The following is a 27,041-nucleotide window of genomic DNA, read 5'->3' on the forward strand; positions in this document are numbered from 1 at the left end:
GGTAGGGTGAGTAAATGACAGCAGCTGGTCAGCTGGGGCTTGCTTGCAGCAAAGCATCAGCCTGATCTCTTCCCTTTGGACTGTATTATGGGAAAGGAACAAAAATATTCAGGAATAAGAGAATAAGCCTGAGCAGCCCTTGCCAGCCCACTACACTGAAGATGAGACAGACTCTACATACTGTACTGCTAATCTTTGATCGCAAAAAGCTTCCACCTCACCTAACTCCAGGCAAGGACAAGGTGGTTTGGCTCATACTCTCTACTGAGGCTGGGGGGAACAAATTACTTCAGCTGCTGCTGTACATGCAGCTGCACCACTGACTGAAAAAAAATCTGTGTAAACAAGCCTGAATTGGTAGGTAATTTTGCTCATCAAAATTTTTTTTTGTACAACTTTGCATTTTAAAAAGGAACAGATTAAATGGCCCAGCTCTTCCACCTGCTGCTAACAAAATTCAGCTTTTTAGCAAAAGCTGAGCTTTGAATTTGTCCTGATGTAATTACTTAGCTCCCAAACAAGAGCTCAGGCAGCTTGGATAAAAAAACATTTGGATGTAACAGCAGTATAAGGCTTTTATTATCTTCCTGCCTTCAGGTGCTTTAGGATGTACCTCTTGACTGCAGGAACTCACACTTCCTACTCCTGAATCACAATGCAAAGAACAGTTAAGAGATGTCAAACTTTTATTTGAAAATATTTACAGATGTACATTACAAGAGTCAGTATGATCTCCCTTTAAAACACTACTGCCCATCAAGACAGGCTTTTCACAGGGCTGGTCTACACAAACTGCTGCTGTAATGTTCTCAATAGAATACAGGGCTCAGTCTTCTGCTAGTCATGGTGCTTTCCAACTTTTCTTGGCCCGCAGTTTTTCCAGCATTTTCTGCAAATAAAATAAACTGTTGAGACTACAGTAGCACAGCTTGAGGGCTTACACTAAAAGCAGCCGAGGTGCTGCTTGGGCGGGCAGCACCTGAACATCCCCTGCAGGGCAAGTCTGGACAGTGGGGCAGCGAGTGTGGTTGCTGCTGCTGCAGTGATCCCACAGGCTGCAGGGGAAGTTAACTACGACATCGGTAAGACAGGCTAGAAGGACCAGCAATTTATTCTACCACAGAGAATCTGTCAGGATTATGCAGCGTTTCCTTCCCTCCAGTTGTCTGCAGCCCAGCAAAGGGCAGGGAGAACAAACAGTTCAAGTCTCTTGTCCAACCCCCTGTGCCACAGGAACTGCAAGGAAGCCCAGATGGGATTTCTTGCAACCCCAGAGTTCAGGTTGTGCTCAGCCAGGCAGAATCTTAAGCTACCCAGAGCAGGCAAACCAGCCAGAGACAGCCCCGCAAGAACAGCCTTATAATGGGAATTCAGTCAGTACGGACTAACAAAACACCCTGCCCTTCATTTGCCAAGGAGATGTTTATCACCTGGAGTCCTGAACAGCCTTTTTGTTCAACCTCCAGACATGCATTTTAGAGAAAGTTTCCGCTCAGCTATAGCGCTGACAAGGAAATTCTTCAGTAGATGCATGGTTTGATGGTCTCCATCTCGGTCTGATTAGAAGCGCAGTGAAACCATGAGAACTAACCAGGTAGGGCCACACTGTAGCAGACATTACCTTTTGAAACTCTTTAGCCTTTTCTCTGTTTTTAGTGTAAGTTTCTTGCCTTGTTTTTTCTTCCTTTCTGATTTTTACTTCTGCAAGTTGATTATGAAGTCTGTTAAAATAATAGGGGGGAAAAAATCATGTATTGGGAGGAAGTGGCAAAGCTGGAATAAGTTAACAAGCATAAGGATTTATACTGTGGCAATGGTTAGAAATTAAAGAATTAAGAAATTAAGAAAGGAATTCCAGTAATCTAGAATCACTGCACCCAACAGACACCCCGCTCAGGAGCTGTCCTTGCTGCACGCTACCATTAATTAAGTGCCCAAGTGCAATTGTGAACTTTGCTTCAAATTTAATCTAATTTCATGCATTAACTGGCACAGCTGCCTTAGCATGATGAAATGAGCAGGCTGCCAGTCAATGTTTCTGCCAGCTGTGCCAGGGCATTTCCCAGCAGGTACCTGTATCAAACACACTTGGCTTCTCTCTCCTGGCTGTTTTGTGTTAAAAGCAGCACTAGAGGCCAGCTGGAAGGCCACAGACTGCTCTGACCAGTAGCTTCCAAAAGACAGAGGAAGGAACCACTGGTTTTTTATTCCAAACATCTCCCAGTTGCGTTCATGCAATACCTTGAAGTACGCTGGTGCATTTCAGTTTCTCCAGACTTCCTGTCCTCTGGAGAAGATACTTTCACTTCTCCTACTTTCTTCAACTGATTGGCAACTGTATCAGTTTTTCCTAATTACATTAAAAAAAAAAAAAAAAAGCTCTAGTCCAACTAAGTCAAAAGCATAGAGAGGTTTTCAAAGATTTTTAAATGACGTGACAAAAGAAAGAAGCTAGCAGAATGGACACAGTGGAGATGATGTCTTGCGTTTACAAACCCATCCTCAGTGTCTCACTCATCAGGCCGCTGCCTGTACTTCAAGCCAGCCAACTTCCCGCTCCCCATCAACAGACACTAGAAATGCATCAGTTGGCTTAATACGGTGGTTCTTTGATAAACAGCTGTTATTTGCAGAGACACCTTATGGCTACAAACATGCAGGCAGGCTGAAAATACAAAGAGGACCCATGCGGGACTTCCCAACACTGAAGAGGTAGCTAGACAGCAGGGAAATAAGCTCCCTGCCTCCCTCAGAAAACAAATTCAAGAATATCCTCAGCCTGCAATAGCAAAGATGCAACAGATATGAAATGTATTCCTCAATACTAAACAGCAACTAAAAGGACACCTAATTCTATGTCTTGCCCCCAGATAAACCTACCAAAGATAAGACAGGACTCTTTTTGCTGCCTTAACTTCTCAGACTTTCCCCTTTGAAACTGTCTGGCTTCTGGCTTTTCATTTTCTCTTTCTTTATTTTTTATTTCTTCTACTCTTTTCAGAGATTTCTGGATAAAGTTCTGCTTTTTTTTAAAAAAAGATTCTTGCAAACTTCCGGGTGTAGCCGCAAACTCCAGCAGCATCACTGTGAAAGAAAATGGAAAGTCTTGAACATTTCTCGCTTTCAGCAATGACCAACATCACCTGTAGCCCTGTAGCAAGTCATGCATTTTGAGGTGTTCCTCCTAAAACACTGAGCTTGACTACTTTTGTAAATCAGCTAGGAAAACGGCAGTGTGAATGAGTAGTCGTGCAAAACAAACAGCAATTCCGACCTATTAACTGTAACCATGTCTGCCAAGCCAAATCCTGTGACAAATACTGCATCGAAAGCATCTTGATGGCTCAGAACATATCAAAGACTTGAGAAGTCCCTAATGCAGTTAAGTTCTGTCAATTCGTGTCTTTCATCTTACTGCTGTTCATCTTGGACAAATAAAAATACTCCCGATGTTTTACTGACGTTCCACTCATCATCAGAACAGGAAAAAATAAAAGACATTCTTTGCCTACAGAGCTTGGGGACGAACAGGAAATCAAGAACAAATGAAGGTGCATAAGCTGTGTGACAACAAACCACAAAGACACCACAGAATTTTTCAAAATTAACTAGTTGCAACACAAAAAACCCCAAACAGCGTGTTGTAGATACTATGAACTTTCATGAAAGATACCCTGGCATAGGAAGAGACATAGATAATGACTTCCTTGTCAATAAGACACATGTTAAACCTGGGGTCAAACGCACTACAAACCAAGCCTGAACGGCAAGTTGCGCTTGCCGAAGGAGAGGTAAATTCTATTTATGATTTTATTCCTTCTCTCTCTCTCAAGTTCAGTACATCAAAGTTACACATAATTACCTGCAGTCTGATGTGATGGAAAGTGACTGGCATTGGGACTCTGAGCTCTGGCAGAACTGTCGGGCCTTACGAACACGGAAGAATCTGCATCTGGATTGAGTGGTAAAAATTCTCTCTCCTGTTTCAAAAGGAGTCAGCGATTGGAAATGCTTAAAATATACCACAAATTTGACTGAAGTACGAGCACTGTACCCCAAGCACTGACCCAATGCAAATAAAAGACATACTCTTTCACCTTTATAGCAGATGCAAGAAAAACATCAAAAGTGGATCTTGGTAATAAATACTGAAAAGATACTTTCTAAAGACATCTTAAGACTTAAAGAAAAAAAAATAATAATCCATTAAAGACCTTTTGGCCATCATTTTTCAATTGCTTGTTCATAGTACCGGGCTGCATAATTTCATCTCAATGGACATGTTTTTCTTTCCTCCTGTCCTCCCTAGTTCTCCCCCATCACTTACTGCTCTCCCTCTTGCCCCCGTTCCCAGCTGGGAGGCAACAGCCACTGCACAAGTACAGCCTCCAGCTGCCAACCTCCACCTTACCCACAGTTCAATTACATTGTAAAAGACCCATCCTTAGGCACTTTTAGGATCTTCTCTAGATGCCTCCTGCAATTGAAGCATGATTTTGTCCACTCCGTTCATCTAACGGACACACCTGACTTGGTTCTACATTATTGCTTCAGCACCCAAACTATTCTCTCATTACAAACCCGTTCCTCTACAATTTACAGCCTTTGTTTTATATAAGCAAACGCCAAAAAGCACACCACAGGCAAATTAAGCATGGCAGTATGACAAGCTGATGGTACTTTCCCCATAAACCTCAAACCGCTGCGTGGGCCTGGTGTAGCTCCATCCACTAGGTAGAGGATTTTTAGTTCGTAGCTTTTGTTTTGTCCCACCCACTCCTCTCATTCATAACTAACGGGATACAATTTAGTCTTGCAAACACCAGCAAGATGGTTCCGTTTTTCAGCAAAAATCTTCCTGAACTGTATCTATACTGATATGACAAGGTAGTGATTTTCATGGATAGCCCAAATTTATGATTATTAGATCTGTCTGGCAAATGTAACATCCAACTACGACAACACACAAGCAATTACTAAGCTCAGATAACCCTAACATTCTCTTGTGTTGCAACGGTGGATTAACTGCTCAGTGGGGCTTCTCCTTATTAAGACTAAGTTAGTGTCACAGCACTAGCAAACTACCCGGCTGCAACAAGGCTTTTACCATCCCATACCAGGTTAACTTCAGTAAGTAGTTCCTGAGCCTTGCCCCAGCACAGCCACCAGCCCCCCACAAGGTTTGAGAAGTCCATCTACTGTGTGAGCTGTTTCTTCATCATCTTCAGGCCAGTCCACCCTGCTTCTTGCCTCTGCTGCATCCAGAGTCTTCCTTCTCCAGCTCCACTTCCAGCCAGCCTCTCCTCATCCGGGCCCCCTCCTCTGAGGGCCTCTCCTTGTCTCTCCTACATCTGGACCACTCCCTCTCCTCCCTCTACTTCTTCTGGATCTCTTCACCTGGTGCTCCTCTTCCATCCCCCTTAGAGCTACTTAACTACTTAGCAGGAACCAGCCACAGCTGCACCTTATCCACATCAGCCACCCCACCGCCCCTGAAGCCAGCCTACAGCTGTATATTATCAATGATAATTAACCTGCTTCATTCCTCTATAATTCCTCTACAAGTTAGAATCAGAATTACATTAGATAATAAAGACTCACCTCAGCAAAAACATTACATTCAGACTGGTCCACACATGCTGGGTTACTGGGTTTATCTTCCTTAATTTTCTCTTGGTTAGTATGTTCAATGTCTGATTCTGCAATACTGATGTCATTTGAGCTTATCAGAGTGAGTTCAGGTTCTTCCATAATACCATGCCCTGACTCAGTCTCCTAGAACACAAATTACACAAGACATCAGTGTAAAAAAGGAAAAAAAAAATTACTATTTCCAGCAACAGCTGTTATCTTGTTAGAAAGAGGAGGCTCATTCAACATGTAGAAGAAAGAAAATATGCCCCCAAGCAATAAATGAAATACAGAAAGAGCACTTTGCCTGAGGTGGTGATGTATGCAAATCCTGGAAGCAAAGTCCAATGCGAAGTATTTTACATACCAGTATCAAAAAACCCCAAACAAATAAGCCAAAGCAACCAAACAACAACAAGGCCTCCACCTCTCCTCCACTCACCTCAAGTTTAAATTACTTAGTTCTAGGGCAAACTTTTTTTTTTTTTTTAAAAATAAATTAAAAGCTACACAACACTATTTTCTTAAGTTTGCATATGCTTTTGGCCAAATTATTCTTCAGGCTTCTAAATGGGAACAGTGGCTGTTCAGTTAAGTAACCGCGCCACATGATACAGATGCATATGCTGTACTAACTGATGCCAAGAGAGGGAGACGCAATGGAGATGCTGTAGCTCCTCCAACAACTGTGGGAACTCCAGCTCATTTTAGCTCCTGCTAATTATTTCAGTGCCATGATCTGAAAGCAGCCGTAGGGCAGAAGCCCAGGAAAAATGCAAGTCTTAAACTAGAACTGTAAAATCAGTATATGCTAAGCTTCCAGATATTATGGGTCCAAAATAACTTGGTACAACAACAGCAACAACAAAAAAAAAACAACCAAAAGAGCCTGCACAAATTACTGCTTTTGGAAATTTGGTTTACTCACCCAGACCGGAATATAACATGAGCTTCTGGGCACAGAATTAAAATGTTTTTCATGTCTTTCCAGGAAAGAACCATTCTGTTGTACAACAGCCTGTAAATGGATGTCTGAGTCTTCCACGTTGGCTTCCCTAGGAACCCTCAAAGATTTTTGTACTTCTGAAAAGCTTTGATCTGGCTCCTTTATATTTGTATTGCGCTGAGACTCCAGCTCCACAGCTTTATTTGCTTCATGTACATGAACTGGTTTTTCAGGAAGCTTCACATACTTCTTATCAAATGCCTCCGCAGGTAATTTTTCAGAAGAGACAGCCTCTTTCAGTAAGTGTTGAGGGAAAGTTTCACCCCCTGTAACTGGTGTGGTATTTAGCTGATAAAATGATTTTTGCCCTTCCAATGGATTCAGACTTCCATTTTGGAGATCTTTCATTGAACACTGGAGATTAATACATTCCATATTTCTTGCCAGTTCTTCATATTCTCTGGCAGATGAAATATAGTCCTCATTTCCCCATTTTTTAATTCCAGGGCTTTGTTCAAAAGGTCTCTGTAACATAGCATTAAGGTCCACTGGCTGATCAGCATTCTGACAGTGATCACTTAAAGCAGGTTCTACTTGCAGGGGGTGAAAAGATTCTTCAGATCCTGTTTCAAAAATTATCAAGAGTCAAAATTCTAGCTAACACAACAGAATTTCAACTTTTAGAAGTCCTTCCATAATGAGACCAGTAATGTACTGTAAGAAGTCTAGTAAATACGAAAAAACATTTACAAAAAGTCTGCTAAGTTTCTTCAAATATAATACCATTAATATTACAAAATGATTCCTTCATGGTATACAAAACAACTTAAAGAAACAACGCTTTTTGCTGCTGCTTAGAATATGTTTAGGGATAGATTTCATGATGGTGCTGATGTAACTGCATTGAGAGTCAACAGATTTTACAATTTATACTCTGTAAATGGCAGTCCTTTGAGTGTCTTTTGGCTTTCCAACAAAATCTCTAAAACAGGAAGAAAACCATCCTAAACACCATTACTTGGGCAGAACCTATTCAAAGTAGAAGAAAACATCCCAATTGGAATGAGGCTTGCTGTTCCTGCAAGTTACAATATCGCACCCTGAATTATGTTTCCCTTAGGATCTACACATACAAATCAAGACTTTTTTTTTTTTTTTTTCCAGAAGAGGCTGCGAAAAAAAAGAGATGAGGTATCAACTTTTTAAATACTGGGGAGGCATTTCAGCAGTACAGCATATGCCAACCACAGGGTTATTTTTTAAAAAAAATACGTGTCTGACCTACACAGACTGCAGCACCATGCTACCCATTAGACAGGAACATACCACATAAACTTTTAACTGTTTCCTTTAAAAACTTTTTTGCATTCTTTGACACCTACAAAATACCTAGTTTTACATGTATAAAGAGCGTTGCCTCCTGATAAATAGCTGTTACTGGGAGGAAGAGTTACACTGTGATACCAATAGCAAATTCTCCAATGATGGACTTACATACCAACCCTACCTTGAACTGACAAACCAAACTATTTTTCACTTGCTTAGCCTGTTGCTTATGTTATTTTCCCCTCCCTTTTAAAGCACAACAATAATTGGCTTGGGATTATAAAAACACTTGAAAGAAGGGGAGATACTGCAGTTACATTTAAAGCACAAAGATTGCTTCTATAAGCAATTTAGAAACAGAATGTTTTGAAGTTAGAAGGGAGCTTCCTAAATCCTATTGGCTGTGACCACAGGTAGTCTTAAAGTGTAAGTCTCTTCTGGCATTTTTTATTACTTTTTTTTTTTTTTTTGTACCAGCATCTGCCAGCTGAAGAGAAAGAAAAGCGTAATAAAGCAGTTGCTTGCAGCTTTAAACATGAATAGTGTGTGTTTCCAAAAGTTCTATGTATATATATATACACACACACATGCAAATAACAAAGATAATTGACCAGGAACATTTACATTAGAAATGCATCTATTACTTAAAATGCTGTGCTGTGTTTCCTGTTATTGTTTAGCTTTCTGTTGGAACACCTTAAAACACTGGAACACTGGATTCTTGCTAAGTAAGAGCTTCAGACATATTTAATCACTGCTAGCTGCACTTGGAATTTCAGGTTGGTCCTTTTCTTTACAATATATGCAATAGCAAGTTAATTTGAATTCAACTGCAAAACATTAAAAAAATACTTTTCCTGCTGTAAGCTGCAGTTAATGCTGCTAAAAAATCACAAACTTCTAATCTACTAAATCAATTACTACACTAATCTAAAAGTTCATTCCTTTCTCTCTCTCTTCCCTCCCCCCTTTATTTTGTAGGGCAATTCTGTACTTACACAAAACACCACAGCATGCAGTACACAATGATTATTGGTGTGACTTAACAGTAGAAAAGGAAAATTCAGTGGTTTCTTAGAGGGCACAACATATAAAAGACAAATTAGTAAGATCAAAGAGCTTCTAACACATACCTCAAAATTTTAATCACATTTTGGAACTTCCTTAATTTCCTCAAATGTACAAAATGATGGATATGCATGAACAAATATTTGGAAAGATATTTAAACTTACAGTTTCAGCCAGACTTGGTATTTCTTCACTAACATCATACTTACTGCACAAGGAATAAGTAACATGATATCGATTACAGTGACCTGACTATGCAGGTCTGCTTTTGTATTAAAGCCATAAGTATTAAGGAAATTAAGAACTTCACAAAATTTAGGAGTTCTACCCATTACAGGCAGTGGAGAAGACCGTGTGTAAGAGAGCAGCAGCAGAGTTAAGACATTTCAAAGTAGGACTGATAGAAAAGCGAAGAGTTCCTTCCCAGTTTCAACACAGCAAACCTAACTTAAGGGCTAGTATTTACACACTGGCAAGAGGCTGATTTTGAAAGCTTTGATCTGACTATACCATACGTACCAGAAGTAACGTTTTCTTTAACAAACTCTTCTTCTGATGCAATGTTGTTTGGCCCGTTTGTTCCAAGACTAGGAGGCACACTGCTGCTTTGAATAGTCAAACCAGAGTTTCCCGCTTCTAGAAACGCAGAAATGTCTTGACTTTTTGTTGAGAATTTTGAAGTCTAGTGGCAGAAAAAAAAAATCCCAAGATTCATTTTCTCAGAAATATGAAGGATAAAAAGTTAAAGGTAACACTTGATTTTTGGATCACATTTCTGCTACAACCAGCAAAAAGCCTCCAGTTCTATGTATATCAAAAATTATTGTTGTGTTTCTTAGGGATTATACGTTTAAGTCTTACAGAAATCTTAAGCTGAAGTATTTCTTCCAGCAGAGTTTTTCTATATTACCTTGCTAAATTCTCTTCTGTCTTGTGAAATTCTGCATTGAGAATGGGATGATGAAGTATCAAAGTCAAGACCTGGTTCCAAAGGCTGAAAGAGCTGGCGATGGAGGTTCGGAGAAGATGTCTCAGTTTCAGGCAAATCAAGTTCAGCTGCTAGAGCTGTAAGAAAAGAGGTTATTTAAAAAAAAACAACACCAACCTCCATCAAAAAAAACAAGGGACATGTCACACCTTGCTTCTATATCCAGTAAATAAAGCATACAGAATTCTGCAGGTATACAAATACTAGCTTGTTAATAAAAAAAAAATAATATAATCTGTACTGCATCCAACTCTTTCAATGTGACACAATGCAGGTACAAAAAGCAGCAAGAAAGTGCTACACTGATGCCTTTTTATATTTTTTTTTTTTTCCAGTGACAAGCTGAATTCCATAAGCATCCTGTTTGGCAGTTATGAGAATGCATTATAAGTAGCATGGCTTCCCAGTACAAAAGACACAGTGACACAGTGGAGCAAGTGCAATGAAGAGCCACAGGGATGATCAGAGGAAGGATGAAGCACATGATGTTCAACAAGAAGCTAAAAAACTGAGTTTGTTCAATCTTAAGAAAAGGCTTGGGGATGTGGGGGAAGGGGCACAGAAATCTGTCTACTACACCCTAAGTGACAGTATAGAGAAGATGCAGTCAATCTTCTTGAATATGCTCAGTGAAAGAAAAAGAAAACGGACCCAAGATGCAACACAGGAAATTCTGGTTTGATATAATAAAATACTAAAATAAAAAAGAAGAAAGTTGTCAAAAGGTTGTCCAGGGCTGTCTGGAGTCTTTGTCCTTGGAGATATTTAGAACTTTCCTGGACAAGGCCTTAAAGAACCTGGTCTAAGTTGGCTCTGCTGTGAGCTGGAAGGAGAATCTGGACCACGTAACTAGAAGTCCTTCTTGGCCTAGATTAATCTATGATTCTAGGTTTTCAAACATTCCAGGAGAAAGCAGTTCAAATTAAAATACTAGCATTATCTTCATGTTAGCTAATAAAGATGTTCTTATTTTCATGAATTATTACATTTTTCTAGAGAGCGTAGAACTCCCACCAGTCTGTTAACCAGTGTTTTATCAACTGTGTAATCCTATGTGATTAATAAAGTATTATATATTACTGTCTCTACCTTCCTGAAACAAAAGTTGTGCATTAACAAGTGATTAAATTGTCACAGGTAACAAACAGCCTAAGCACGGTAGCGGGAAGCTGTGCAAAACTAGACTACGATCAGATAGATACCTGACTAGACTATTACTTTTTTTTCCACTACACTACGCTACGTGAGCATATATATAAAGCAAAGCATGAAGAACATCAAAGCATCAAAGTTCTCCCATGTAGAATCCCTACGGACTTTAAAATGTAAGCTGAATATAAATAACACAGATTAACACATAGCAACTCCTCCTCATTCCATAGGATGAGAGCACAGCACAAAAATGCTTTAAAACGGCAACTACCTTGGAAGCGCGTATTGTCCTCCTTGGAGTCAGAATTCAAGTCTCCAGTACGTTTTCCCAAGATACGTTGCATCTGACTTTTTTTGTATAGGTAAAGCTCTCCTTCAGGCAACCGAGCTTCAGATGCTCCAGACAAATTCCCCTGCCTCTGCTGCAAGGCAAAAGGCAGTGAGGACTTCCAAGGGCGGCTTGATGTTTCTCTCAAAATTCGATCTTCCGCGCTATCAGAAGACAATCCTGAAGTAGTAAGCTAGATGTTCACAGTTTTGCATATAAACCACTTGCATTAAGTCATCTGAAAAGCCACTGCTTAATATTCTGAAATATTCATAGACCTCTGCGTTTTGTTTCTTTAATTGTCTCCTGTCAATGCTCCCACAAACTGTACCACAAATCTCCACAAATTCAAGTTAATAATATCTAATTAGGTGGTAGTCAGTACAGCTTAGCACTTTTAGAGTATGCAGACTTAAGAAATACCGACACAATAAAATCTGAGAACAATTAATACTATTATTTTATGCTAGCTAGCATATTTCTATCTCCTATCACATTTAAAGGTGTCAATCCTTTAATGTGGTTTTGAGTATCTTTATGACATCATGCAACAGTTTTATTCATGCTTAAATAGAAACTGCTTAATAGTAAAACAAGAAATCTGAGGGAATCAAGGCAACTAAAATCACGTTCCTAGCTAGTGCACCACCCCCCTTTGTCTATGTGCTGACAGAAGAATTGCACACAGCCATCAGAAAAGGTCGTTATTAAGTACCAAGTGTACAGCAAAGACACAGCTAGACTTGAAAAATTCATTCATGCTGCTGAGTAATCAAGCACCTTGGCAACCCCTTTTTCCACAACTAATAAACAACAGAAAAGCTACAAACAAATGATCTTAGAATTTGCTTTTGTTTATGTCAATAAACCACATATTTGTCATGTGAGTTATGAAGTTTATTACTCAAAATAACACCAGTTTAGAACATTAAGGTTAAAATGAGCCACTGAAATCTCAGGCTGTAAAAACTGTAGTCTTCAAAAATTATTTTATAAATACGGAATAACTCACACATGTTGTTTATAAAATCAGATACGTGTCAGATTAACACAATATGAAGCCTTAAAGTAAATAAATCCATAGGTCACTACATCATCACTTTCAAACTCACTTCCCATGTTCACAAGTGATAATATCAGTATATAAAGGAGCAACTGTGTATTATTGTAAAGGAATATTTTTTTTATTTTACGAAAAGCTAACAAGATCAAGAGGCAGACTGCACGCAAAAAAGGACATAACCGTATTTCCGAGAACACTATTAAAAATTAATCTGGCATTCAAATGACATTTTCACAAATAAGTTACTAAGAATTATTATGTGACAAGCACATACTGGAACAATTCTCTTAATAGCAAAACAACAATCACAGCTCTGTAACAATCTACGATATACATTGATTAGAAAGCTTTTTCCAGTGTTATCATTTGCGGATCAGTTTTTTAAAAAAACTCTGCCACTTGAAAAACGCTAGTGTTACAGTTGCTTAAATACTCAAAATATCTTTTGCCAAAAAAGATGTGTTAAGGTTTATATAAATTATAATTTATATAAATTATTATAGAAGTTTAAAAATCATAAGCATTCTAGTTCCACTCAACTTTATAAGGCATATTAATAATTCCTAAGTGAAGTTCCACAGTAGCCTATTTCAGAGGAACAAAAGTCCAGTAAGTTAGACCCATTCTGCTATAAAGAGAATACACAATTTTCTTTTCACAGTAACAACAAAATCCAAACACTTACTGGTGTCCACAGGGCCTGCATCCAACGTTTCACTAGTCAAAAAGCTTCCAGTGGAAATTGTTGAAGATAAGTCACAGGGTATTCCTTGCATGAAAGCCTCTGAACCTAAGCTCATGGCTACTACTTTAGAAAGCACTTCCTAGAATGAAACAACGTGCCTGTTACCGTGTATTCAGCCGTCCACAAGCAGGGCTTTAAACCCACGCGCTTTATTCTGAGCTCAGTTCAAGTGTAGAAGCCTTCACGTTTTGCAGAGTCAGGCTAATACAGATCATCATCGCCCAGTAGAAAACATCCACACCCAGCGTCCCATTCACCCCCCAACAGCCCCCTCCCCGCAACACACACACGCACGTGCACACACACACACACACACACTATCATAAAGCCTCTCAGAACTGCATACAAATCATGACACCTGGAAGATCATTTTATCCTCCCGTGGTCAGATTTGGCTATTTCTCATCACAGACCCACTTCAGTAAATTGTAGATCTCAGAGGAATATATATGCAATACATGAAAAACTCAAAGCGTTTTACAAGTACTTGCAATATTGAGCCATTTGCATATAAGAGATGGGCTTAAAAATTTCATTCTACAAAACTAACCTAAAAATATACAAAATACCCTAAAATATTATTTTTCTTAATTTTGAGGTAAGGTCTACAAAGCCATGAAATAGAGAACAAGGGTTCTTGTACTTCCAAATTTTGAAGAATAGATGAAAACGTTTCTTCCCAAACTCTGAATTAAAACATGCACTAAGAAAATAAGACAAAAATCTAAGAAACCCTTCCCTTACGTTTTTCATTATATACTATGTTATATATTTAACGTACACATATAAAACACATACATTTAATTTTATATACAGGTTATACACTGCATTTTTTAAATACTATTTTTATCTCCTGATAAAACAATGGGTTATTTGGGCACGGGAAAAGCAGAGGATATCATTGGTGTTGATTTTGGCAAGGCTTTTGACACCGTCTCTCACAACATTCTTGTATTTTGGTTTGGATGTCACAACCTGGATAGATGGACAATGAGATGGGTAAAAAACTGGCTGGATAATCAGGCTCAGAGGACGGTGATTAAAGGGATTACTCTACCTGGAGGTAAGGAACTAGTGGAGTACCACAGGGCTCTGTCCTAGGACCTGTTCTCTTTAACACCTTTGGCAATGACCCAGAGGAGGCGACACCAAACTTTTATCAAGTTTGCAGATAACATTAAGTGGTGTGGCTGACATCCAGAAGGACCTTATGAGGCTGGGCCTACAGGAACGTTATGAAACTCAGCAAGAGCAAATGCCAAGTCCAGTACCTGGGAGGGAAGAACCCCCTGCACCAGTCTGAGCTGGGGCCTGCCTGGGGAGCAGCCCTGTGAAGAAGGATGCAGCAGTCTCAGCAGACAGTGAGCCGAGTGTAAGCCCACAGTGCTCACTGGCAGCAAAGGGGGGCAACAGCATCATGCGCCGTATGAACAGGAACATAGCCAGCAGATCCCTCACAGCGATCACCTCTTTTTACATGCTGCTCGTTAGACTGCTGTGTCTAGAATACTGCACCCAGTATTCACCCCCCAATACGAGGCAGAAAGATTTCATCACAAAATAACAAGTAATGTTATGTGATTATTTCGGTATGACTAACCATATTATCAAGTCTGAACGATGATCCAGAATGTGTTGTAACTCCCTCTCCAGCAGCAAGAACCGGTGAATCTTGAGCCACTTGAGAATCCTGGGACTGGGCTGGACACAAACGTAATAGAAGCAGTAAGGAATAGCAAGCAGCTTTTGAGTTCATCATTAGCAACATTTTTTTTAACACCAGATGGCACCAATACTCCACTGCTGCTGTCCTCATTATTGGAGCACTGATTTTGCCCATCCTTTCCACTTTCTTCTCACCTGCAACGTACTTTCTACTCCACTGTACCACAAATTTAATTGGCAACCAGTGGTTCTCCTTGACCAGCCTTCCTAAAATTTCTAACTAGGATGACTGCTCTCTGCAGAGTGTGCAGGAAGAGCTAGAAATTCATGCTTTGGCTTTGCAGAACAAAACATGGCTCTTTTAATTGGGGGGGGGGGAGGAGGGAATCTTTGCCCTCTACCATTACAATGGTTACAAAGAAAAGCACATTCTGAGTAGATCAGAGAAATCAGAAAACACTGAATTACTGAACTATAACTATGGAACTGAATCACCTTTGCCATAATGTTCTTACACATAAAAATAAGATCACTATCTGTGCAAAATAAGCACCACAGCAGCACCAAAAAAATGCAATTTCTGAACTCAGTGCTGACAAGCACCTCCAAAGTCTGGCAATTCTAAGATTGTAAATTAACTGCCAGACAACTCTAAAATAAGTACTCTTATTTCCAGTACTAATGTTCAAGAAAGAAGTGCTAAATATCAAACTGAAATTAAGCACTAAAAGTGATGTAGATGTTTTCTCCCAGTTCTACAAGGGCTGCTAGTGACAGAGATGTTACAAGTCCCCAGCATTTTTAAGACTCCATACTTCAACAGATCTCGTAACGTTTTGTGAACCCTAACACCAGTTTGTACTTTGTACTTTGTGCCTTGTATAAGCTGAAACTCAATTTCTTACTAGAAGATGGAGTCTAATTGTTCTGTTTTCCCTATTATACAAAAAAAGGCGGGGGGAGAGGTTTCCTCCGTGAGGCAACATCAGTGAAGTATCTATATGACGTGATACTTATGTATCTCAATAAACATCAAACATTTTGAAACTCATTTTTGGGGAGACAGGGGGATAAAATCTAAGGTCTCCTACAGCCATTATCATCCAGTAGCTACCTGGGAGAAAGTACAAAACATGAAATACATCTCAAATTTAAATTTTTATATTTATCTCAATTAATTAAGAATAGGTTAACTTATCTTTTAATTTACTATGTTATTACATTAAATGCTAATTGACCTCAAAATAAAGGGTAAATAAATTCTCAGATGGCTTCTTTTCCCTCCACACTCACAAATTGTCCAGAAACTTCTAGCAGGCTTGATCCTGCTAGTCATCACACTTTGATTGGTAACCAAACAAAGCCATTGGCAATAGAATTGACAAATAGTATGAAGAGTGAAGAATGGTAAAGAAACGCAGTAGCACTGCAGTAGTAAAAATTACCTCCTCCTCCTGCAAAGGTGCATCTGTTAAACAACACTGTTTCAATATAGATAAAATTATAAATCTAAGAGCACATATGACTGGTTTGTGATCCCTCTTCTACAAGTATATGACAAAGGTCTTCAGATTCACAGGAAAGATAACTTTTAAAGTTTGAGTAGAACAACGGGGCAACAAGCTCCTTGGTTGGATGTGGCAGTAGTGTGACAGTCTACACACACTGCAGAAGTCTGGTCCTCTGCTTTGGAGCAGAATAGAGGAGACAGAGGATCCTGAAAACGAGCATGGCCTTGAAAATTCCTTGAATCAGCATGAAAACTGCAATCATATCATCTCTTGATATTTAAATATCTCCATAGGAGAAAAAATGCAAAATACAAAAGATTTCTAAATTCAAAGAAAAAAATAACAAGAAGCAGTAGCTAGAAATGGCTGTCAAGACATTCAGAAACTGGAAACAGACCATTCATTTTATAATTTGATTTAAAAATAAATGCTGGAACAAGCTACCAAAGAATACTCCATTTCCAGATACTTCTACATCAAGATTAGATATTCTTCTGAAATAAATTATTTTATTTTCTAAAGGATATTAGCATGACAGGTAGTAATTTAGGATACATATGAGACAAGATTAAAGCATTTAATACTCTCTTGTATAGAAACTCTATGGAGAGCTATCCTGGTTTTGGCTGGGATAGTTAATTTTCTTCCTAGAAGATGGTACTGTGCTATTTTTTGGATTTAATATGAGAATAATGTTGATAACACACTGATGGTTTAGCTGTTGCCAAGTAGTGCTTACTCTAAGTCAAGGTCTTTTCAGTTTCGCGCGCTCTGCCAGTGAGCAGGTGCACAAGAAGCCGGGAGGGAGCAGAGCCAGGACACTGACCCGAGCTAGCCAAGGGGATATTCCATACATAGAACGTCATGCTCAGTATGTAAACTGGGGGGGTTGATCCCTGCTGGGGGACCGGCTGGGCATCGGTCAGCAGGTGGTCAGCAACTGTATTGCACATCACTTGTTTCTCTGGGTTTTATTCCTCTCTTTTTTTTACCCCCCTATTCATCATTATTATTATTATTTCAATTAAACTGTTCTTATCTCGACCCACAGGTTTTACCTTCTTCCAGTTCTCCTCCCATCCCACCAGGGGCAGGGGGGAGTGGGCGAGTGGCTGCATGGTGCTTAGTTGCTGGCTGGGGTTAAACCATGACAACAACAACGCTACAGATGTTCCATTACTATACTGTAATAACCTGCATTGCTCTTGTGATATTAATACAAGGGATGAACAGTAGCAATTTCATGCTATAAACCACATCTAATTAAAAATTCAACATGCTCACATCTCATGAATTTATTACATTAATATCCTTTAAAAACTGTATTTGGTGACTCATAAAGGAGAGTTTTTCGTTCTTCTCTCCTCCCATCAAAACAAAAGTGCAAGGTTCTTGTTCCTCACAGCTTCCTGACATTGACATGGGACTTTCATGTGTTAACCTCCTGGCCACCACATTGTGACAACAAGTTTGTATTTAAAAACTGAGTCTGTAATATCCAGAATGCTTTTTTTTAGTCCCCCAACAGAAGCTGCAGTAAAATAGCAGCAATTATTTTGGGGTGCAATTTGAAAGACAAAAGACTGAACAACAAAGCCCTCAGTGAAGATAACATAAACACAGTCCAAATCCAATCATGTAGACAAAACAAAACAAACAAACAAAAAATTGTACTCCATGCTGGTTTGCCAAATTCATGATGGACAAGATGATCTGTTACAATAATGCATTATGGACAAATATTTGGGATTACTAAAAATAAATTGAAAACTTAGGTTAGCTTAGATCACACAAAAAATAATCATGCTTGGAATAATACCTCTGTATAGGGTGGCAAAACATGAAGATAATCACATTTGGAACACTGCTCAAGGGGACCCATTAAATATTACAATGAATAAAGAGACATAAGGCTATTGATATGTAATGAAGGAGAACTGTGAAGCAGATGTATGTATCAAATCTAGTCGCTATTCTCAGGCTGACTTCCTAAGGTGATCAGGTTTATGACATCAAACTGCCTGTCTCATCTGTAGGGTTACCCTCCAATTCCATATTAACAACTTGCATTGCATTAGCTCATTTTAACCAAATTGTATTGGGAAGAAAAAAAAAAAAAAAAAATGACGAGTGTTCAAAGTTCCTAACTCATCTTGTCATACATCAGTGGCAAGGTAGAGAGTAATCGAAATCTTAGTCTCACTCGTGGCACTTAGTACAACATCACTTTTAACAGTTACCTGTTCTCTCTGGCTGCCAGCCAGCTTGTAACCACTCCACACTGAGCACAGGGATTCATCCTCCCCTAACCAGAAGCAGTCTTTAAGACCCATTTTATGCTCAGACATGCCTGCCTCTAAATTTGAGAGGGTTGTTTTTCTTCTTGTAATAATTGGAAGACAGATATACAGCTAATTATAGAAATAATAAAAAAAAAACAACAAAAAAACCATGAAGAAAACCCCCAAACAGTAATTGCCTGTTAGCCAGAGACAAATCTCGTATCAAAGAAAACTCATCTTTGTTGGTAAAGTACCCATGCAGATTTACCCAGTTTCTTTCTAAGAACCTGTATAACTTCTACCTTTTTATCTTTAATGCTTTATTGTGAAAGAGCATGTGAGCAGTGATTAATAGGATTTGTGCACACCTAGTGTTCTGTAACCTGGAAAGAGTACAACTCATAAGTTGTAAAGGTTTACCTTATTTGAGCAAAAGGTAGAAACCACCAAGAACATAACTTCTAAGAAGGTGGTCAAAGATCACACATGCAAAGCACTCATTTGCTCTCACCTTTAGAGATACAATTACATCCTGAAAGCATAGGAAAACTGCAAACATGTTCTGGTTAGAATCAAGTAGCAAAAAAGTTTTCAGAAAAAAATTAAATAAAAAATTATCAAAGCTACTATCATAAGTAACAATTTAAAATGCACCTTACATTTCCCCTTCAGAAACTTTATATTTAATTGTAGATTTTCTTGATGAAGATACTACATTAGTTACCAAAAGTGTCAGAGTGCTTCACAGCCTCCAAATTACAAAGGTACCGTTGGCAGTTTTGGTTTTTCATCTGCTCAAGAGGACAATCCTCTTAAATACATAATCACAGAAAGCTTTGCTTTTTTTTTTTTTTTTTTTTTTTTAAAAAAAAGACGTTCACATAAAGTTTCCCAACCCTCTTACATAAACCATTGCACTGTTCACACATAATACTCACTAATGTAAAAGTACACTACACTAAGATATTTTATATTAATTTGGAAATGGCCGATCTAGAAACGCTTCTACAACTTAAGACAGAAAAATACAAGTCTTTTCCTTAAATATTTTTTAAAAAGAAAAAATTAGTCAGTGATAATTTTAAACATATGTATGTTTCAAAAAGAGTATTCTGAGAATTAAAGGAAGCAGTTGAAAGAAAATGAGCTTATGTGTACTTATTCAAAACTTTAAGTCCTAGTAAATCCTCATTGAATTGAAAAGGAGGCATTCAAAAGAAACTAAATGAAAAATTATCTTAAGATTTGGGGCAGTAGTGAAATTTCTAGCAAAACCAGGAGTATAGCTGTACTACTCATAACGACGTACGCAAAAGGCAGCAAAGTTGCTGAAAACTCCTCTGCAGCTCTAGCAATTTATTTATTTTAGATGGATACTGAAAACTGTACTGGACCATGAGATGCTGTCATCTTATAATAAGCTTCAGATTCCTTTTGTCAATGTTTTGCAAACTTTGTGTAACAGTTCCCAGCAAGTCAGGCATAGAATTTCTCAATTACAGTGACAATAAATTCCATTTCAATATGCAGGAAATTTGAAGAGAAGCAAGTGCACTACAATTGAAAATACTGGAGCCTTTGAGTTAAAATTATTCCAAGACTGGAGAGACAAGCTAAATTTGTATAGGCAGGGAAAAAACAGTGGGAAATAAAACCCCTGACATCCACATGTTAGTCCAATCTCTTGAAAAACATTTTAATAACCCACTTCCTTTGTTTACCTATGACTAGTCACCTTTATCCTTTTATAAAGCCAGTCAAGCCGCCCATAAAACACTGAGTAGGTTTCAACAACCTTGTAACAAAATTAATTTGGACATATTTGCAAACCACTTTATAACAAAATCAATTTTTTTTTTGATAACCAAAACAACCTGGTTTAATTTATGGAATTGGACTTTGTCACGTATGGACACAGTCTACCCTCAAAGGTGTGATTCTCTAATAAAAGTTCTTCACAGATGAACAGAAAAGATCAGAATTCAAGTAATCCTTACATTATTGCACTGTTTTTATTTGTCACAACTAACAGCTGATTCTTTCAAAGTTGTTTCTTTGAGCTAAGGATGATACACAGCCTTCTACTTTTTGTCTCAACTGTGTTTTTAAGCAATTTCTTATATACACTGATCTTTCAGTGGACATCTACATTAGCACATTAACACTCCAGAGTTCTTTTTAAACCTTAATTTCCTTTGCGTCAATACAAGGAATCACTGGGTACTAAATCAGGCACACCACCGGTTTGGTCAAAACAGGTTCCCACCTGATGAAGCTGCAAACCTGAACACCCCACAGTCTGGGCAGAAAGTACTTCCCTCGGAAGGAAGACCCACTTGTGGCTTTCTGCAGCAGTTTGCTCCCTATGCAAGCACGGGATTCTGTTGATAACAGCAGGGCAAGCGGGTAACACAAAAGAAGTTTCTTTACAGACAATTCTACAAGGTACAGATACAAAGCACATGCCTGGGATGAGAAAGTGTTGACTAGCAATGAAGTTTCCTGTAGTGTGGGCTTTTGCTACTAGAATGGTAATGGATCACAAAAAAAAAAAGATAAAAACTCAGTCATTCTGATACACACACTGAAACACTCCACACTTCAAATCAAACAATATTTAAATAACACTGCATGTTCTTTAACAAATCAGGTCAAATTACAAATAAATAGTAAAATCTGCAGCGCTGAATAGTATTCCCATAACTCCTCAACAGGAAAGGATTTGCTCACCTGAATCACAGGAATTTTCAGCAGTCATCATCAGCACTTCATTTAGTAATCTACTTGACTGCCTACTTTGGGGTGGACTTCTGTTAGATTCTCGTTCCTCGTTTGTTATGCTCAAAGGTGATGTGCCTTCTTCATGAAGAGCAGGACTGTAATGTTTCACATGTGCAAACTCCCCAACAGTCAAAACTGAAGAAGACTCTCCACCAACAGAATCTGTTTTATCTGAATTTAAAACATTTGTAATCAGTTTAGGTGTAAGAATGCAGTGTTTTGCACTTCATGAAAGGCATTAAGATGCACGTTCTATCCTACAGAATTAACCTGCTGAATTTGTACAGTGCTGCATTTTAATAAAGTTACACATCAAACCTTTGCATTACACAGTCTATGGATTATACAGGTTTAAAGAGGTCATAGACTTCTCAAAAAATAATTCCAAACTCCACTGAAGTATTTCTTCCAAAAAAATTCAAATTATTTGTTCCACATTGCAAATCCACCAAAAAAACTGTCAGTAATTTTTTCAAATCCAGAGGCAATACAATTTCTCTGCTCTGGCTTAAAGATTTTCTTTTCTCCCCAGCCCACCCCACACAACAACCCTTTTTGGCCACACAATCCAATAAAAAACTCAAGTTCAACTTTTAATTACCTATCATGACCAATGGTTAGAAAATATAGGAATAAATCATCTGTAGGTCATAATGGGATTACACAACAAATGAGTATTCCCTACTCTCAAAAAATTTTTATGAGATGGTATGTATTTTGATTGTTAATCTTTTTTTAAATTAAGATATGTAACACTAAGCTAAGTGCTTCTGAGAATATAACTATATTCTTCAATCAAAGCCTTCACCAACTTGTTTTCTAATCAAGATACCAAATGAGTCCAACGAGAATTATTCTGCATAAACAGATGCTGACTAGCATTAACTACTTTAATTAAAAAATGTCCCATATAATCTGTTTCATTATTTTGCTCAAGACGAATGCTGGCCTGACAGGCCTGTAATTATTCAGATTGTTCTGCTTATCTCTTTTAAAAACACAGGCACAGTATTAAAACTTATGTAAAATATGCATTAAATTTTAGCTATGAAGAGACTACAAAAAAATTAAATGTTTACACTTACAAAACATTAAGTTTGTTGTACCTGTTAATGTTCTTTACAGAGAATTACAAAGTATTGCATGCAGACTGTAACAAACACACTTAGAAAATAACTGCATTATGTAGCTGCACTCTGAAATTTTTTAGTGTTTTGTGATTGAAAAAACCCTAAAAAGATGGTCAAAAGTTTCTGTAGAAACTTGGTACTAGCTCCTTATTTAAAAGATTTCACATTCACTTTCTCAGTATGCTCAAAAGCTAAGCCTTTGAACACTATCCATGAACTCTGATGGTTCTCTTTTACAATTATTGTACAATTGTCTATTAACACAAAACCTGGCCAACAGAAAAACCAACAGGGAACTTAAGTCATGAAATTACAGTGAATTTTGTTTTCTTGTTGAGATTGTGTTTTGATTATATTTCTCTAGACAGACATTAACAGGATAAGCTTTTCTCAGCTACGACTCAGTGTGCTAGTATATAGATTATACCTTAAAAAAAATGCAATAGCATCAGCTAGTATTTTATTATCAACCATCTCAAAGACTCTTCAGGAAAGATTAATTTGCTCCAATCTGCATTTCTTAGGAATGGCAGCATTGTGTATTTTATATCCATAAATATGTTTATTTTACCTGCAAAAGATAAGTTGCAACTCTTCGGTGTGTCTGCCTCTGGTATAACACTAAGTTCATGTTGCTCCAGATCAAGTCCTAATTTCACTTTTGCCACAGGTGGTTTGGAAGATCTCCATTTCTGTTCTCCACAGAGAACTTTTTCAGACTGTTCTGTAATACCAAGTTTTACATGTTGAAATAACATATATATAATCAAATTAACTTGGGGAGATGGAAGAGAACTCCATCTCAACTGCAAAATGAGAAAAATTCTAATGAAAAATACTACACAACCTTACCAGTGTGCTCAGCTGGACCGATGCACTGTGAAATCATTTCACTTCCATAAAATTTATTCCTGCCACAATTCTCTTGCTGGTAGTTTTCAGAGACTTGAACAAAGTCAGTCCTATTAATCCAGCCAGGCTTTTGTGCCTCTGTAACTTCTTCATTTGTACAGATATGTCTCACCTGAGAAAGTGGGGAGAGGGGAGAGCAACTGTATGTAAGATTATATCTATACTCATTTATCAAGTTTAGACAACAGTTAATTTTCTAAGATAGCTTGTTTAAAAAAAAAAAAAAGAGGGAGGGGCAAGGCAAAAAGAACTTCTTTAGAAACTAAAAAATAAATTTGGATTTTTCTTCTGTTACCCAGAAACAAGCAAAATTACAAGTCAAGAGCGCAGCTGCCAAACCAATTTCCTAACAGGTAGACAAACTTTTAAAAACGATCTATTCAAAATGCTTACAATATCCTTTGAGGTACTGCTTATGTATTTTTAACACAAGAGCTGTTTTACACATACAGCTGCATTTCTAGAGCTGAAGACTATACCTGCAGATATTTCAAACATAACTATTTCAATAGGCATTATGTTCGAAGACCAAGCACAGAAGTTCACGCTAGTTCTGTTAGACTGAACAAAATGGCACTCTGGGGGCTTACAGGAAAGAACTACCGATTACAAATCGCAAATCCTAATTAAAATTTTCATTATGGTAAATCACCTAATACTATCAACGCCCTGTGGGATACTTTGCTAACTGGTAGCGTTCACTCTTAAGTTTGATCACCTACTGGATGATGCACCATGTAAAGCATTTATAAAGCTCACCTGCTTGTTCAGAAACGCTTTTAAAGCCTCTTGCTGTCTCTGCATCTGTTCCTTCAATTTATCTTGCTTCTCTAAAAGTAGTTGTTCTTGTATTTTTTGTCTAGAAAGAAGAGCTTCTCTTTGCGCATCTAGTTGCTCTTGCAATTCTTTCAAATACTTTTGCTGAGCTTGTATGCTTTCTGATGAGGCCAACACTTTGTCCCTCAAATTCAATATACCAGCATAATTTAACAAAGATGCATCTCCTGGTTTTGGTATCAAGAATTCATCACCACCCTGGGCTTTAGATTGTTCATGAGATAAAGTCATGGGTTCAGAAAGATCAAGGGGGTCTTCAAGGCTTGTTTTGATGGCACTGTCTGCAGGTCCCTGCTGATACGCCAAGGAATCAGCTGAGGCTGCCTGACCTAGATGAGATTCCTTTGTTGCTGGCGTGAGGGGTGTCTTAAGTGGATGCTCTTCTCCAGTTTCTGTCTCTGTTTGATGGTTAGATATCTGAGATGACTCTTTAAAGCGCACTGCTTCTGAAGGATCAGAGGAGACTTCTGCAGGCAAAACAAATCTAACTCGTTGTACGTGTGCTTCTGGTTGCACTCTTACTGCAGTGACATCCTTCATGACTAACCCTGATGGTAAGTGGAACTGAGATGGTTCTCCGACGTGATTATTAGAGGTTTCCAACACTCCTACTTGTTCCTGTGAAGGACAGCCACGTGGCAAGTGAAAATCTCCATGCTTCAATTTTGATGCTTCTAAAAACTGCACATGTCTGCCAGGACAAATGTTGTGCATTTGCTCTTCATGTTTCTGCGAAGATGGTTTTTCCGAAATACACAATGTTCCTGAAAACACGGGTGGCAACCATGCATACTTCTGTGCGTGAACTTTTTCAGATGACTGGTGCTGTGTTAGTTGCACTCCTTGCCTCTGCAGAAGTGGTTCTGAGACAGGCTTTAAATTAATTGATTTTGTTTTCACAGAGCTCAGAGGTGTTGCGGAAGTAGACAAGTATCTTTGCTTCAATTTATTCTGATACTCCTGTAGCCGCCTTCTAGCTTCTTCAATGGTCTGTTTGTGCAGCCTGAACAGAACAAAAACATGACAGTTTCCAGAGTGGTGCAAAGGTAAACATCAAGTTCAATAACCAAAGCAATGCAAATTATTTTGAAACAGGCAACTAAGACTTCCATTTCATAAAGGAATTTACCTATTTTGCTGTAGAAGGCGTTGTTGATAATTACGAATCATCTGTAAATGGCTGTCTTCTCTGGGACTCCTGGTTTCTGACACAGTAGAGTTTCCAGTCTAATCAAAGTAAGATAATTTTAAGTGCACATATACAAGTAACTCGCAGAAAACTATTAAAGCAACAACCTTAAGCTGTACGTTCTTCCTCCTAAGTTCACAGAAGCCACTCTAGACCACCATTTGAAGTCTGTGAGATTTCAGCCTGAAGCAATGAGCTAAAGCAGTTTCTGGAACAGATGGCCTACAGTTACAGTCTCTTTTGGCAAGTTGAGCACACACCATCAAAGTCAATGGTGCTTACAGCAGCTTAGCTCAGAGGTAAATGTACCCACAGTAGCAGACTCAGGGAGCAATGATCCAGCAGAGTTGCATTTTCAAGGCACTCAGATTCTCAGAAGAGCAAAGGTTGTGCAAATGATTCAAGATTTTAAAAAAAGAATATTTTCCTTCAACAGCCTCAATAAATTCCTGTTTTAGATTTAGACAGACAAAAAAGTAGAGGTGGGGTTTTTCTCCCACCCCCCAGGATTTTTTTTTCCTTCTTTAAAAAGGATGCATGCACATGCATAATCATATGACTTCAATCAGATTTCACTCACAGGTATTTTAAACAGACATGCTGTCCCTGGGACTATGCAAAGACAATCCAATATTCAAAAGTCCAGTGACATCACATGAGATACAAGCTTCTACATTAGACAAAAGGAAGTTTTTATATGTACAAACTTCTGATTCATAGCCTAAGGAGTAAAAATTGATTCTCTTGATTGATATAATTTAAAATTGGCAAATGGTGTTCTTGATTTTTACAATAATAAGAATAATTAAAAAACTAAACACAATTTTCTGCAATTCTTCACCTCATGCTCCACTTTGTTCTGTTGATCTGTAGAAGGAAAACTGTGGCTTTGTACCGGCTGACCTTGCTCTTCCTCCTCTTTTTTTCTCTTAGCCTCCTCCAAACAAGTTTGTATTTGGATCTTCAGAAGATGAGCCTCCAAACATGCTCTCTCTTCTTCAATTTGCTTAAGCAAGGCCAGCTGTTCCTGTTTCTGTTGCTCTATTTGCTCATTCTATTGAGAAGAAAAATGAGGGTGAATCTCCAGAACTGAACGACAAAAAAAAAAAAAAAAAAAAAATCAAAGACACCTCATACACACCATCACACACAAAACTTTGTTCTGACTTACAGCAGAAATTCTCATTTGTGACAGGCATTTCCAAATTGTAACAGGCCTTTAAAAATAAAAAACAGTTTCAAAGTTCACACAAATAATTTTGTTTCACTGGCTAAATATTTCTAATAGTGCCTGAATCCATTTACTATTACACTATTACCTGTTCTCAAATTAACAAAATGCATAAAATCAGAAATCAACCATTATATACAGTAACATTTTCCAGAGGCTGCAGAAGAAGTTATTTTCTTAAATTGAATTCAGAAATCTGCTTTGCATTTTATACAGCTTTTCATCACGAGCTCAACACATTCAAATTCAAGCCTTA

At 38.2% G+C, this 27,041-nt stretch overlaps 1 protein-coding gene, 1 long non-coding RNA gene and 1 other non-coding gene across 8 annotated transcripts in view; 1 reads left to right on the forward strand and 2 right to left on the reverse strand.

Annotated features, from left to right (window-relative positions):
- Window positions 1–366: 366 nt before the first annotated feature.
- Window positions 367–27,041, reverse strand: part of CEP295 (centrosomal protein 295) — a 77,137-nt gene continuing 50,462 nt past the window's right edge. For 4 of the 6 annotated variants that reach the window (XM_027777003.2, XM_055802447.1, XM_027777004.2 and 1 more), the window contains 17 exons: window positions 26,396–26,608; window positions 25,495–25,592; window positions 24,288–25,368; window positions 23,469–23,640; window positions 23,188–23,340; window positions 21,436–21,657; window positions 14,848–14,948; window positions 13,188–13,326; window positions 11,383–11,619; window positions 9,882–10,036; window positions 9,491–9,653; window positions 6,560–7,200; window positions 5,602–5,775; window positions 3,863–3,980; window positions 2,881–3,084; window positions 2,242–2,350; window positions 942–1,721 (listed from right to left, as the gene is read on the reverse strand). In XM_027777003.2, the coding sequence (XP_027632804.2) occupies window positions 1,493–1,721; window positions 2,242–2,350; window positions 2,881–3,084; window positions 3,863–3,980; window positions 5,602–5,775; window positions 6,560–7,200; window positions 9,491–9,653; window positions 9,882–10,036; window positions 11,383–11,619; window positions 13,188–13,326; window positions 14,848–14,948; window positions 21,436–21,657; window positions 23,188–23,340; window positions 23,469–23,640; window positions 24,288–25,368; window positions 25,495–25,592; window positions 26,396–26,608 (4,209 nt within the window). In that variant the 3' untranslated portion in view covers window positions 942–1,492. Of the gene's footprint in view, window positions 890–941; window positions 1,722–2,241; window positions 2,351–2,880; window positions 3,085–3,862; window positions 3,981–5,601; window positions 5,776–6,559; window positions 7,201–9,490; window positions 9,654–9,881; window positions 10,037–11,382; window positions 11,620–13,187; window positions 13,327–14,847; window positions 14,949–21,435; window positions 21,658–23,187; window positions 23,341–23,468; window positions 23,641–24,287; window positions 25,369–25,494; window positions 25,593–26,395; window positions 26,609–27,041 lie in introns of those variants that run through there. The other 2 variants (XM_055802449.1, XM_055802450.1) reach the window with 2 other exon arrangements.
- Window positions 3,827–11,047, forward strand: LOC114010239 (uncharacterized). Its single transcript, XR_008746892.1, has 3 exons — window positions 3,827–3,964; window positions 6,623–6,846; window positions 10,295–11,047. It is a non-coding gene; the product is annotated as an uncharacterized LOC114010239 (long non-coding RNA).
- On the reverse strand, window positions 13,578–13,661 carry LOC114010247 (small nucleolar RNA U2-19). Its single transcript, XR_003551620.1, has one exon. It is a non-coding gene; the product is annotated as a small nucleolar RNA U2-19 (small nucleolar RNA).

Source organism: Falco peregrinus, chromosome 4 (assembly GCF_023634155.1).
Source record: "Falco peregrinus isolate bFalPer1 chromosome 4, bFalPer1.pri, whole genome shotgun sequence".
Lineage (NCBI taxonomy): Eukaryota > Metazoa > Chordata > Aves > Falconiformes > Falconidae > Falco > Falco peregrinus.